The following is a 15,733-nucleotide window of genomic DNA, read 5'->3' on the forward strand; positions in this document are numbered from 1 at the left end:
GAGACATGTTTTCCAAATGGAGAGAGAACAGCCTCATTTTACTGTTACAAATTTAACCAATAATAAACGTACGCTAATGTTACTCTGGTGGCAAGTTTTGCGACTGGTGTCTCTCTTTTTTTTTTTTATGTAAACCCCAAACACGAGAGGTATTAGAACCTATAGCACTTAGTACCGTGCTTGAGTTGGAGGTTGAGAAGACGAAAGAAGATATTTGTTGACATTGGACTTGAACTTCTGTAGACTAATTTTTAGGAAATGTGCACGAAGGAAGGTTGTTCCAGGAAACGGCAGTTGAATGAATAGCCAGGTGGGAAGGAGCAGCAGTGCGTAGCACACGCTTCTTGATTAGACCGGGGTTCGAGCCCGTCACCACCAAATACGGAGGATGCGGAAAGGTCAGGGAATGACCACCGCATATTCCGGAGCAATATGGCCTTAGTTGCTAATGCTCCTAAAAACTAAATAACAATAACAAGTTGAATGAATAAACGAGGAAGATGAAAAGTTGGTTCTGTGGATTTGAAGTTGGACAGTAAATGGATGTTGGCTGGTGGCGGCACGTGTTCGGACGGTTTTGAAAGAGAGAGCGGGAATTATAGAAACCAATTCAGAAGAACAGTGCCCATGGAAATATCTGTAGAAGAGGCATGCAGCAGAGACAGTACGTCTATGAGACAGCGAGTGGAGAGACTCTGTTAGAGATGAATCATTAATTAACTTAACTGCCCTCTTCTGAACGAAATCAAGAAGCCTGAGGGAGGTTTTGGGGGAACTAGCCCAGATGTGGGAACAATATTCCATGGTAGGGCGGATTTCCGATTTTTAAAGAGTGAACAGAAAAGAGTGAGAGAGAGTTTGGAATAAAAGTAACGCCGAGAGCGAAAGAGAAAACCAAGTTTTTTAGATGCAGAGGAAGCAATATTTGTATTGTGATTGTGCCAAGAGAGATTAGAAGTCAGGGTAATCCCCAAAAGAGATATATCATTTTGCCTAGAAATCGGAGTGTCAACAAAGATAAGCACAGGAGCAGAAGAATCCTTTTTGAGAGATATAAGACAAGACTGAGTTTTAGAAGGATTGAAATCAACTAAGTTGTCTTTGCCCCACTGGAGAATTACCTGAAGATCGGCATTTAAGGAATTGGTAGCAGATTTTCGAGAAGTTGAAGCTGATTGAGCAGGACAAGGTTTCTTAAAAAGGAAAGTGGAATGCAATGTGCTATCATCGGCAAAACTATGGATAGGATTTCCAGTCAATGGAAGAAGGTCGTTAATATACAAGAGGAAAAGAGTGGGAGAAAGAACTGAACCATGGGAGACACCGGCATTAGTAGAGAAGTTACAAGACAGAGAGCCATCTACCATCACCCTCAGTGAGCGATCAGAGAGAAAACCAGATAACCAATTACAAAAAACAGTTGGCAAACCATAAGATGGAAGCTTGTTTAGAAGACCTTTATGCCAAACACGATCGAAAGCCTCTGAGATGTCAAGAGCAACTGCTTGTGTTTCACCGAACTTTTCCATTGCATTAGTCAATAAATGGGTAACATAAGTCAAAATATCACCAGTGGATCGACACTGACGGAATCCATACTGGCGATCGTTGATCAGACGGAAGGTTTCTAGATAGTTTAAGAGTTGGCGGTTAATTGATTTCTCCATTACTTTAGAAAGAGTAGAAGTAATTGCAATGGGGCGATAATTGGATGGGAGGGATTTGTCACCCTTTTTTTAGGAACTGGCTGGATATGAGCAAATTTCCAAGCAGAAGGAAAAACACCTTTGGAATAAGAAAGTGAAAAAAGGCGGCAAAGAACAGAAGTAAGTTCAAGGGCACAAGTTTTGAGAACAAGTGGAAAAATATCATCGGGACCTGTAGCTTTCTTAGCATCAAGATTCGTCAAAATCCTTCTGACATCCTTTTGACGGAAGACCACAGGGCGCATTGAATGGAGCGTGTTGGGAATGGTGGGAAGTGTTTTACCAAGATCATTAATACACGAGTTGGAAGAAAAATGGGATGCTAGCAGGTCAGCTTTATCCTTGGCTGAAGTGACAACAGAACCATCTGGTTTTGACAGAGGTGGGAGCAGAGATGGGCAAAAGTTGCGACCAATAGCTTTGGCAAGAGACCAAAGTGCTCTGCTACCATTAGGGCAAGAAGCAAGTTTACTACTCTTAGCCTGTTCAAAGTCTAGTTTGGACTGATTAATAACTGCTTTACAATTGTTGCGAGCTTTGGTGCAGGCAGAAAATGAAACTGAAGAATTAGAAACAAGCCAATTACAATATGCAACGTTCTTCTCTTGAACAGCCTTAGCACATTTATTGGAAAACTGAATAAAATCCACCAATTCCTTAGGTCAAGAAAAGCCTCAGTGTATAAGCCTTTCAATTATAGTTACTTTTGCGTAGTTCTATTTTGCAAAAAATCATGACGATATTTTAGTACACTTGCAGATTGCTCTGACTTACAAAAAATTTGTACTATACAGTATAATGATATTAATAATTAATCATGAATTTAATTCAGTTTTAAAAGACCACAGACATAAACTCGTAACTATATTTTAACAATGATTTCGATTTAAAAAATTATACACTGAGCGGTCACTTTATTCGGTCTCATCAATAAGAGTGTTCGCACTATGCGACATAAACAGGTGAATGGATACGTTATGATGTGATACGTAAGCGATTTAATGGCTAGAATTGGCAAGACGAAAGATATAAGTAACGTTCAACGTCACATGCAGGTCGGTTCCAGATGCAACGACTGAAGTGTCTCAAAAACTATAATTCTGCTGGGATTTTTACGTACAACGAGTGTTTCGACTGTATCGAAATTGGTCCCGTTGCCAAATAACGTCCAATCAACGGCGACTTTGTGATCGGTTAAGTCTGGTTAATCGGTTAGGTGCCAAAGCAATTAAATGTATGAGGCGTCAATATATTTGTCTATAATTGTTTGTATTCTTCGGTTTACTGGGAGAAAACCCAAAGTTACGTGAAAAAACATGTAACCATTATCTGAGAAGGAATAAAAAAAAAAGCTTATAAAAATTTCTCGTATCATTGAACCAGGCCTTTTCATCCCGGTGTGGGAGAACGATTATTATAACCCATTACGCTGTCCGCAAGGACACTAAGGTCTGGAACAGCTCATTGATGAGAGAAGCCAACGGAGACTATTATGACTTGTGCAAGGTAAAAAAGACCACAGTCAAATAGCAACCCAGTACAACGGTGGTAATGATAGAGGCATTTGGGCCCTCTGCACGTATCAGAGTGGATATAATTACCGTTTTCCCACACCGGGTGAGAAAAAACCGAGATCGAATCCCTTAAATGACGCGAGAAATTTTTATGGACTTTTTTCATAACATAATTGAGTTAGTTTATCTCAGGAATAAGTTGCATGGTTTTCCTTAGTTCTTCTTAGTTTTTCGGGCAATCAGGATAATCGACGGCGTATTCACGCGCAATTCACAGACACCTTATATTGATGGCTCTTAGTTGCTTTGGCGCTAAGCCAAATTTTGTAAATTTGTAAGCGCTAAGAGTATTGTCAACAGAACCGAATTTTTCTCCTGCCAGCAAAAAACAAGAAAGCAGGGTTGCAATCGGCTCAGGAACACAAACAGTGGCAGACTGGAAAAATGTTACCATGTTGGAAGAATCCTGATTCCTACTGTTTCTCGCTGGATGGGAGGACCAGAACATGACGAAAACAACGAGTCCATGGACCCATTTCCCCAAGTATCAATAATGCAAAGTGGTGGAGGTAATGTAATGCTGTGGGAGGAAGTTTTTGTGGTTCCCATTGGGCCCGTTGATACCAGTAGAGCAACAGTCAGCCACAAATTATGTGGAAACTTTTTCCGACCAGGTTAATCCTACATGGCCACACCATATCCGTATGTGCAACTAAACTAAACTATTATATTAGGGTCACCTGGAAAGTCACTTCAACTTCCCATGTGTATTGTGTCTGTAAATTGCGTATGTTCTCTGGTCGCTTTCCTGCTTTGCTGGACGAAAACCCCCAGTTTTTCCTGGGGGTGAATCTTGCTATTTACTCTTGAGACCGACTAACTCAGCCACGAAGTGAAAAAGGCCCATAAAAGTTTCTCGCGTTATCGACGGGATTCGAATCCAGGCCTATTCCACCCGATGTGAAGAAAACGGTGACGATACCATTGCGCTACCAACGTAGACATCCATATGTGAATGTGTTCTTCCAACAGGATAATGGGACACGTCACAAGGCCAGAAGAACTGGTTCCAGGAACATGGGAGTGAATTCAGCTTACTGTGCTGGCCTCCCTTAGCATCAGATCTCAATCCAACTGAGCAACTGCATAATGAAGTGGAACGAGCCGTTTGGAGTAGAGATCTGCAACTTTCTAATTTGCAACTATGGGAAGCAATTATGTCAACATGAACGGGCATCCATGTGGTATGCTTTCGACACCTCATGAGTCCCTGCCACGAAAAATCCAGGCTGTTCTAGGTGTTAAGGGGAACCTAATCACTTTTCGGTAGGTGTCCGTAATAAAGTAGCCACTCAGAGTAAAGAGAGTTAAATAATGAATTAGAAATTCTTTAGATTTTGATAGTTGGGTAGTGCGCAACCTGAAGCAACTTTTTTTCAATTTAAAATATGAGTAGTTTTCAATTCTGTTTGATCTCCTTCGATTAGGTGAGTTTCGAACAGTCGAAAGTCGAACTGGGATTATAAAATGTATATTGGTCGAATTCTTTAATTATCTGGAATATCGAACTCGGGAACCCCTGTATTGTATGCTAGTAAAATCCAACGGAAAAAAGTTAATATCTTCAGAAAATATTGATTTTAACTGCACAAAGAAAATTTATGAAAACAGCTGTTTTTTTTTCTCTCACTCGCTACTAGTTTTTATGACCTGGTTGAAATCAGATTACGTGAAATTAAGCTAAATATACTAGATAATAATGCAGAGTGCTCAAAATTTCGTATATAATGTTGATTTGGTTTATTTCAGGGCCCATACGGAGCAGGTGTGTTCAATCCGAGCAAAGAGGAGGCAAATGACCGACGGGTATGTATCGCAGAAGATGCATTGTGGCTTTAATTACTTTGGCAATGAATTTCGATTTTCCTTGCCTATGTGTCCTTTCTAATTTTCCTTTTTTTTTTTTTTTTTTTTTTTTGCAGCTGTTGTACAGTGAATGGGCACGCCCAGGCTGTTGGTATAAGAAACAACCACTGGAACTTATCAGGTAATTCTTTCCTTTTTCGAGAATTTAATATTGACATTAGTTACAAACTATGAAACGCATTCTGTAGAGGTACTTTGCGGTTAGAAATGAAAACTTAAAGAAAACTTGAATCCAGATGCAACTTTTAAATATTTAGTTTTCGTTACACTTTGGGTATGTTTCTGAAATAGAATTACTAAAAAAAGGAGTTAAATCTGCTAGTTGCAGTTGCAACCTAAAGTACTGTATCCAATTCATGAAGCCTAATAACGTTTCTCCAAAAAATACTGCTGTTTATCCTCATCAGACAGATACAGCCACAGAGTCCTCTCCAAATTCACCATCTATTCTCAAACAGATAAACGATAAATAAACTTTTAATTACTACCAACAGAATTCCCACAGAATTTGAAAACAAAGAACTGCCAACGGCCTGCTTGGACAATGAGGAAGATATTTGATACCGTGAATGCTCTCTCTCTCTCTCTCTCTCTCTCTCTCTCTCTCTCTGCTTAAGTTGGTAGAGAACTACTACCACCAGATGGGGGAACCCTGCTTACCCACATTTCTACATTTTATAACTGTACAGAAAACGGCTTTCAATATTCTAGAATAACCTCAGAGTTCCGCAAGGTGCCATACTATTTGGTCTTTTCTTCTCCACCATTATTGCGCAAGCCGGCTTAAGAAAAATAACAATATTACACCGTTCAAAGCCAATCAAGATCTACACCAAGTCACACAACACTTAGTGGTTTGGCATAAAAAAAAATAGTACACACGTTTAAGTTGATCGTAGTTTGATTCAACGTGACCGCTAATTACAGCACGACCGCATTCATCATTAATTGCATCTGCTATCTATTAACTGTCTCTCATTATTATAAAGAGAGAATTTCTATTTATTTATTTTATTTACGTAAAAATACTTGTAATATGTTACTGGAACAATTATTAGGTATATAAAAAAATTATCTGTTCCCGATACTGTATGTGGCAGAGAACCAGGCTTCGGCATCCCTTCCATAACCATCATTCAACAGGTGTTTTATTTAAGTATTCACTTCTCAACTAGTATACCGAGCACTGCACCACGAAATCACGTTCATTCGGTGTAGGTGATATTTCAGTATATGACAATTTAGAGTTTACAGTATTTCAGTAAATGCCAAAATTTGCCATATTGTATGCAGGTATTCGGTGTATGACAGCGCTGGAACAAAACTGCAAACCTTTTATTTTATGTGGCGAACAATATGAAGTACTAACGATTTGTATACAAAGGACTGCACCGTCACTCATAGAATATCATAAGCCACTGTCTAATTAATCGAAGCAACTGAAGTTGCCCTAAAATACTGCTACTTAGCCTCACCAGAGAAATACTGCTAGATACCAGTATTCGATAGCTACCAAATGATTTCTCACAGAATCTGAGAACAAAGAACTGGCAACAATACTTTCACATCTTGTGAGTATGGGCTTGGCACACCCAGGGTTCTGAGCTGGATATTATCATTCTTCTCTTTCTTGGTGATTCCCTTCTACCCCCCCCCTCTCTCTCTCTCTCTCCCCTCGGCACCACCACCCAGACGGCACCGTTTCAAAGCTAGTTGGCTTTTCATCGGTGGGTGCCCTTCACACTACGATCGTTAGTTTTTCTTTAAGAGTTGTCTATTATGGTGTATCTACACCGATATTATATAGATATAGAATCTTAAACTCCTAAAATATTATGCCTTGTTGCATTTATTTTTTTTTAAATAAATACGTTACATATGGAAATCAAGAATGGTACTGCGTGGTCATGTTATATAAACATAGCGCGTGACCACGCTTAAACAGAAGCTTGTTTTACCACAGTAAAACAAACTTCTGGTCGTATTTTTGTATTTGTTACGTATTTCCACGTAACCTGCATTTCTCTTCTCCCATTGGCTGAATAAATATGACTAGGAGGAAAATTATTTTTTTGTATTTGTTACGTATTTCCATGTAACCCGCATCTCTCTTCTCCCATTGGCTGGATAAATATCACTAGGAGGAAAATTATTTTAATGTATAGAAAGATATTGTATATATACGTGTCTAGTGTGGCTCTTAATACATCTTGTCGAGAGGACTTTCCCCACTAATTTTGCAATTCGCAGTCTACATTTTATTTCATGGTGATCCGTAAAAGTACTGTGTGAACTGCTCGTGGTTCTTGCTCTTCAATGAAGTTGAAGGGCAAGAACTGTAAGTAATTCATAACGTAATATTGGTACCGTACGATGACGGTTATTACACAAAAAAAATTGTGTGCGCGCCGAGCACGAATAGCGGAAGTTAAGTGAAACTTCTTTAGGCGAATATTTATCACTTGACCGAGAACCTGGTATTGACCGTATGAATGCCGCAGGTGACGAATCTGCATGAATGGGAGCCTCAGAGATATGAGACGTTCCGTTACCAAATCTAGTTTCGGCAAGTGCTGTGGCGTCGGATGATATTTAAAACCATTTGACTTCAATAGAGCCGGAATAAATTTGTTCTTGAGAGCCACAACAGCTGTCACAGGCCGACATTTGACCTACATCCTCATTTGGAAATGCTATTTGAAGAAGAGCGTGTTCTCGAGCTGCTACAACCTTCATATCGTTCTTGAACCAAAGCCGATCACACACAGAGCAGAATGAACCGAAATCATTATCCAGGAATGTGCGTTTAAACTATGCGTGGATGCTTCGGTGTTCCTTAAAATCCTATTGCTGCTCCTGCTGTGTATTATGCCCGCTACTTGTTGAACGATTTGATGGAGTGCTTCTGGCAATAGGTTTTGGATTCTTCGCTTTTCGTTTACGAGTGGGCTTCAAGGACTCTTCATCGTTTTCATTTGCAGCATCAACTTCCATGACTCCTTCTTCCAAATTCACTTTAACATTTCTGTGGAGATGTAAGGCTCTGAAGATTTGAATGGAACTTCTCTGGCTTCTTTGTTCAACTCCACCGCACGCTGTAATTTCTTCCGCTGTCGACATAGCTTAGATCTCTCCTTTGTACTCAGTGGAGATGGTTTCGGTGGTCGCATCGCACGTATACGTGCTCTATACGCCTTGCAGTGCTCACCGTTGAAATTTTATATTATACAGTAGAGAATGACGAAAGAAATAGCTTGACGCAATCAGTAGGGGTACTGATTGGGTAGGGGTAATGATGGGGGGATTAATCATTTCGTGTCGCATTTTCTTAGCGATTTTCGTCAATCCACGGACGCATTGCAGATATATATGCGCTATAAGCCTTACAACGTCCACTAAAGTGGATCCCCGCTTTACGATTGGTTCACTGTACGATCAAATCACTTTACGATGGACACTCCATAACAAAATGCCGTTCACTATACGATATGTAGTAAGCGCCGGTCATTGTGATCACATTTACGAATTGAATTTTAATTCTATTAACGGCGATTCTAATAAGAGAAAATAGGAGGAATATTATCCACAGGCTATAAAAGTAGATATATAAAGCACAGATTTACATTTTATTGCCAGTAAAAAAAATTAAATGATACGTGAAAAACGGAAGAATGTTTTCCAGAGGTTAACAAAAAAAAAAAGAAAGGAAGGCATAAAGTCAATTACACCGGGTTATTCCAGGTATTCACTCCCCTCCCCTCCCCTCCCCTCCCCTCCCCAATTACTAACCGGGTCTAACGCAGCTTAACTTCCGTGATCGCACAAGAAACGGGGCATTTATCCTAATATGATAGTTGGCTGTTCTTTGTGCCTGTAATGCGTTTACTTCTGGCAACGGTCGCATTTTCGTTGCGTTTTTTGTCAATCCACAAACGCAAGTTACTCCCATCTGAAAACTGCTTTGAGCGCACCTAAAGAAGTTTCACTTCAAAACTGCCGTCATAGCTTTTCGGTATGCAGCGGAAGCATCCTCACTCCATAATAACGAAAATATGTCGCTCCAGAATTTCTGTAGGAAAAATTAAGGAAACAGATTCCTTCGATTATTGTGGTCTTTTGTTGTAGTATCTTGAAAAAAACATTATACCAACATTAATTCGAAAAGTACGTTGAAAGTTTGAACCGTATGCATCTAAGCATAAATGCAAACGGCAGAGACAACTGATGGTAGGAATTATTCTACTTTACAATAACGCACGCCACTCACACTCTGTCAACCCGATTCCGGCTTTACTCCAAAAGTGATGCCGGTAAGTCCCCAAACGGCATGTGCATAGTCCAGCCATGTGACTATCATATTTTTTAACACTATTCAAAAAACCTTTAAAGGACGTCGTTTTAATGAGGACGTTGAATCAAAATAGCAAATTAAGAATGGTTCTGACCGTTCTTATCGGTGATTTCGGTGCGAATATCGAATCTCATAATAGTGCGTCGTGGTGGGAATTGGAGTGTTTTAATTGTAGTAAGTAGCTCAAAGGTTCTAATCACGTAGGTTGTCTTTTTTTTTTTTTTTTTTTTTTTTTTTGTATTAGTGTAACTATATAGTGCAAGGAAGCCACAGGCTTTGCAGTAACGGCCAAAAAAAATGTAAAAAGTATATAATAAAATAGACTAATTATGTACTTCCCTCCTCACGTAACTGACTACCCAGTCGACCTTTGATTTTTTCCAAGCTATCAACCTAGACTCAACTACCTGCGGAGGCAACTTGTTCCAATAATCAACAACTCGCTGGCCAAAAGAAAACTTCCTACAAGTAATCTAAACCTCGTATGCCATAATTTGAATCTATGTCCCCTGTTTCATTTTAGTTAAGAAATTAAAGGCAGCAACGTTATTTAAACGTAATAGCATAGCACGTACTCACGTACTACGTAACAAGATCTTGTGTAATAATAAAGTGGGTTATTATACTCTTACCTCTTAATTCGTGCAGAAATTTCAAATTAAATTTAGACTAGAACCATACTTCAAACAAGAGCTCAAAGTAGGGGCAATGCTTTGGCTGGGGAGAGAACAGTCGATGGCAGTTTTCTTGCGAATCACATCTATATCCCTTGTACTGCATCGTGGTGTGGCCTTTTTAGGTGCATTCACACACACACAAATATATATATAAGATAAAATAAAAATGTATAAAAATAAAATAAAAATATAGATGGAGAAGTTATTAAACACAAAATGCCGAGCCTAGTTGAAGAAAAAAGAGAAAATTCTTTTTCTCTTTTCTCTTTTTTCTCTTTTCTCTCTTTTCTCTTTTTTCTTCAACTAGGCTCGGCATTTTGTGTTTAATAACTTCTCCATCTATATTTTTATTTTATTTTTATATATTTTTATTTTATCTTATTTATATACATGTATCCTGTTTTGCTGCTTTGCGCATTCAGGTACACGTACTGTTTTTCCTTATTTTTCCTGTTTTTCCACATCTTTGTTTTCATATTTCATATATATATATATATATATATATTTGTTCACCTTACTGAACAAGCAATTACTAAAGATTTACTTAACTTAGAATCAACTTAACAAGTAATGGGTAATGTTGAGAAAAACCCCAAGTTAGGATTAAATTTTACGTGTCCGCAATTCGGCCCAGAAACAATAAGAGGGAGCACATGATGAGGGCCTTGTCGATCAATTCGGTCCTGGAGAGATTGTGCAAGGCTCATACGATAGAATTTTTCACAGCGTAGTCTGTGCTTCTTAACAGGGAAAACTACTTTTACAGGAATGAGATGCACTTAAATAGAAGGGATGCAAGAATATTTGTCGATGCTCGAGACAGTGTTAGGTTAGTCGAAAAATTGGTAGCTGGCGAGGGGGCGGGGATATACAGAATAATAGTTTCAAAGCCTGCCCTCCTGGGGATCCCCATAGAACAAGCCCACATAGGCTGTGTTAGGGGTTACTAAGAATAAAATCAGGTGCAGCTATAGTTGCGTGTACACTAATGCTAGGAGCATAGTGAATAAGTTTCATGAATTTGAAGTACCGTAAGGCAACAAATGTCACTCACACATAAATACATGTCATACATAAGTTTCTGTAGACAGTGCAATGTCTACAGAAAGGCCAGACTGGACAGTCTTAATTACGAAGCAAAAAATCTAAGGCATCTAGTTGACATGGATGGTCAGTACAACGTGGAGTCAGTTTCTGTAACATAAGCACTGGGAAATGAACAATTACGGCGGTGGACTGTCTAAAATTAATTGGGCTTTTGTTGTTTTATTTAAATTATAAGTCACAATACTCACGATTACCTGTTTATATAGCAAGTTTATATCACAAAAAACACTATACACACATTATTAATAACTTCCAACTTATTCAGTATCGTAGAACGTACACAATGCGTGAATTGCGAACTGCTATGCATTCGAGCATGCGCTGATGAAGCGGTCGCCTGATTGGTCCCTTCAAAGTTATGTTCTGGGCGGCAAATAGATCTATACTGCTATGCAGTATGTGCTCAGATTTTAAGATGCATGCAGGCTTGAATCGCCCTCTGAAAACATGCCATTTGGCAAAAATTAGTTTTTCACCCCCTGCTCTCATCCAGGGGGACATCATTTAGGGGCGCTCTCATCATTTACTCATCCTGGTGGGACATCATTTCGTCAGCTAACCTCGGCTGTCGAAATAGCTTGGCACGGAACTGATGTGGGCTGTCAGTGACGCCCTTCTAATACCGGCGCCCTTGGCACCTGCTCCAATGCCTAGCGCACTATGGCCATAGATGCCAATGCGCGTCATAAATCCCCAAACAAACAAAAGCCCCAATGCCGAGGTGTTCCTACGCTACTGTAGGCTGCCGTAGCCTAGTGGTCAGGCGCGCGGGTGCATAAGTACACGTGCCTTGAGTGACCGGGGTTCTAGCCCGTGACTGCTGAATACGGTGCTGTTTCTTGTATTCTGGCTATCTTGGAACTCCTCTGACCGTTTGGTCGTCCTGGAGTATAAACAGAAAATTTATTTATTATTTATTACTGATGACTATAATGAACTAATATAAAGTGGGCCAGCATATCAAAATATCTTATACACTACTAGTCATTTTAACTTTCCAGCTATCGACTAGAACTTGTGGGTTAGTCACTCACACAGTTATAAGAATTTTAGTATTAGAAGTGGCAAATGATGCAAGAAAGCAAGCATATACAGCATCATCAAAAAAAAAAAAAAAAAAACCTTCCGACATCACCTGTCCATCCCCTCCAGACTTTTGTGGATTTAATGGATGACTATTTCCTATACCTATTTCCTATATCTGGTTTCCTGTCTAATAGGCAACCAGATAAAGCAATATTCTTAATGTGATTATCAACAGTGACTCATCATGCATTAATTATATGCAAACAAAATAACTGCTAGGTGGCAGTAATCACAGTAATCACATGCGAGATTACTTAAAGCTGTAACTACTGTCAAGGGAAAAAGAGATGGGCTCTTGCTTCATAAAGGTGACTACAATGGTCTCAGGTAGTCTTTAAATTCTGGGCAGTGTGACTAACTGATTATGTTACCAATAGCAAATTCTAAAAAATATAGCATTCAGAGAAGTAATCGTAAAAGCTACTATACTTTTTATACCAACTAAGAGCTACTGTTCAAAATTTATACCTAAATGTATGTCAGATGAACTAATGAGACTCATGGCAGAGAAAAAAAAAAAAAAATGCATGGGATGTATATAAATTACCAGGCACTACAGAAGCCTACAGTAGATATAAACTAGTCCGCAATCGACTCACAAAGGCAGTTAAGCAAGCTTAGGCAGATTACGAGATGTCGCTGACAAAGAATTAAAAAAAAAAACAGCAAGATTTCTTTACTTACGTAAACACTAGAAGGAAGGAGATAAATCACATTAATCGCTAGATAGGTAGATATGAATGGCTTAACTTTGATGGTCCTTCTCAGGTTGCGGACAAATTGAATAGACACTTTGCATCTAAATACACACGTGCGGAATTTTTTTATGGATGGGGATGTCAGAAGCGTAACAGATTCTAACAGGGAACTAAATTATTTCGTGATAAACGAGAGAGGAACGTGAAAGAGAAATTGTTTAAACGTAAAAATTGTTTAAACGTAAAAAAGGCGCCTGGAGTTGATGAGATCTATCCAATTATATTACGAAGGCAGAAGAGAGAAGAGAAGGCAGAAAAGAGGTAGCAAACCTTGAGCCATAATTATGAGAGCAATCTTGGATTCAGAGTAGGTCCCCATGGACTGCAGTGTGCGAATATATTCTCGATTCACAGAGGTGGATCAAAGAGTGATATGATAATTACAGACCTGTTAACTTGCTTCTCTTCCACTGAAAATAATGGAGTCACTTGTTAAAGAAGGGATGCAGGACTATCTAGACAGAAATGAAGTTGTACTGCAATCATAGCAGGGATTCGTTAGGGGATGATATTGTCTGAACAATCTGATTAGATACCATGATGCAATCACAAAGCAACATCACACATCTAGTTTTCAGAAAAAAATTTAACACTATTCCACAAAAAAAGACTGTTGTACAAATTGGTGCAGCGTGGCATTAGGAGCAAATTACTGCTATGGATAAAGGGATAGTTGAGTGGCAGAAGACAAAGAGTGGTTATCAATGGGCACTGCTCTTCGTGAACTACTGTTATTTGCGGAGCTGTCAAGGTTTAGTGATGGGCCAATTGTTGTTTTCTGTATTTATTAATGATGCTGACGAAGGAATATCAGGCTTAATGCCCAAGTTTGTAGATGATACGAAGTCCTTGCAGGGTGGTTAATGACAGTACTCAGAGTATGCTACTGCAAAAAGATCTTGAAAAATTAGAGAGATGGGCTGAGAATTGGCAATCGAAGTTTAACATTGAAAAATGCAAGTTAATGCATTTGGGAAATAATGGTTCCGGGATAATATACCAACTATATGGTATACCACACTCAGGGTGGTGGAGAATGAAAAAGACCTGGGGACAAATGTGCAGTCAGACAGAAAGTTCTCTGAGGTGCTTAAGGGCTGCTAGGACAGCTCATGGAGTTTTGTCAATGATATACAAAACTTTTGTCAGCAGGGACATGGAGACGATTATCCTGTTGTACATGGCAATGGTTAGGCCACATATTGAATACTGCATACAGGTATGGAGTGCATATTTTAGGAATCATGTGGATCTGTTGGAATGGGTGCAGAGAAGAGCAACCAGATTATTGAGGGGTAGAAAAATAATGCCCCTACCAGGAAAAGCTTCACTTCTGTAAATTGCTGCGTCTGAAGACTAGGCACCTCTTTCAGCAAGAGGGTAGTGGATTGTTGCAACAAACTTCCATCTGGTATTATAGAAGTTGGTAGTTTGAATAAATTCCAGGAAGGCTAGACAAACTGTTTGAGATGGATACGTGATGTTAATGTTAGAAAACTTGATTTGTAAATTTCCATCTGGGCCGAAACCCATATGAACATAATTAATATCCTTTAAATTTAGACTATGCCTTAGTGAATTCTAGAGGCAAACTATTAACAAAATAAAAAGTTCGTATCGATAAGTTTAAAACATGAACTTAGTTAAAAATAACAAGTGGGAGCTCGTCCATTTACTCCCTCGGCAGCGATTAGCACGCCTTACAATCGAATGTTTTTGGTTGACACCTCTACCGGGAAAGTAGCTTCACTGTCTAGTAAAGTCTCTCATACGCCTTTTAAACACTTTATCAACAAAATTACAAAACAAAACTTTGTGATAGGCTATTTAAAGTGAGAGAGAGAGAGAGAGAGAGACTAAATCATTTGGTCTCTCTCTCTCTCTCTCTCTCTCTCTCTCTCTCTCTCTCTCTCTCTCTCTCTTCCTTAAATCCACGTAATATGGACGTTCAAGGAGGCCAGTCTCTGTCGCCCCACAAAAACATAAACTCGACTCTACAAAGTTGATCCGGCTCAACCTGAACATTAAGTCATGCTCCATCAGCAGAAATCAGGCATACGAGCTAAACCGCAGCCAAGGTATTAGCCTAAAGCCTGCAGTCGAGACGAAGGGCTTGTTTGTTTGTTGTATTTCAGGCGCATAAGCGATTTAGGACATAATGTGCCATACTTTGTACACTGCGTGAGTTCTGTAGTCGATTCCGTTTACTGGATGGAAACCTGAGTTTCCGGGAGAAAAAACAGTGCTAACCTCATCTGAGATCAACTAACTCAGCCACGTTGTGAAAAAGGTCCATAAAAATTCCTTACATCATCGACGGGATTAAAACTGTGCTTTCCCGAGGGCACGAGACTGGGGGCAGAAAGGCATAAGTCTCCCTTTTATTTTCAGATTGATTGCACCTTGTCTGCCAAAATTTGTATCAACACACATCATCGGTTCTCCTCCGCTCAACTGCAAACTGCTGCCGATCATATACCACACCACCTTCCGGGAACGACCGAAATTATTCTATGGGAATACCTCTTCTTAAGCAACACATCAAACCAGCGCGGATTACCAATAAATCTGCCGGCTACTTACCTGACAGTATCTGCGCCGCGTCCGT

General features: G+C 39.4%; 1 protein-coding gene across 1 annotated transcript in view; it reads left to right on the top strand.

Moving 5' to 3' along the window:
* LOC150087933 (anoctamin-4-like) overlaps positions 1–15,733 on the top strand; it is a 452,209-nt gene that overhangs the window by 299,950 nt on the left and 136,526 nt on the right. Inside the window, exons 9-10 of the mRNA XM_090369274.1 lie at positions 5,030–5,086; positions 5,203–5,267. Of these exons, the coding sequence (XP_090225400.1) occupies positions 5,030–5,086; positions 5,203–5,267 (122 nt within the window). The remainder of the gene's footprint in view (positions 1–5,029; positions 5,087–5,202; positions 5,268–15,733) is intronic.

Source organism: Mastigoproctus giganteus, chromosome 3, assembly GCF_048544385.1.
Source record: "Mastigoproctus giganteus isolate SK-2022 chromosome 3, ASM4854438v1, whole genome shotgun sequence".
NCBI classification, from domain to species: domain Eukaryota; kingdom Metazoa; phylum Arthropoda; class Arachnida; order Uropygi; family Thelyphonidae; genus Mastigoproctus; species Mastigoproctus giganteus.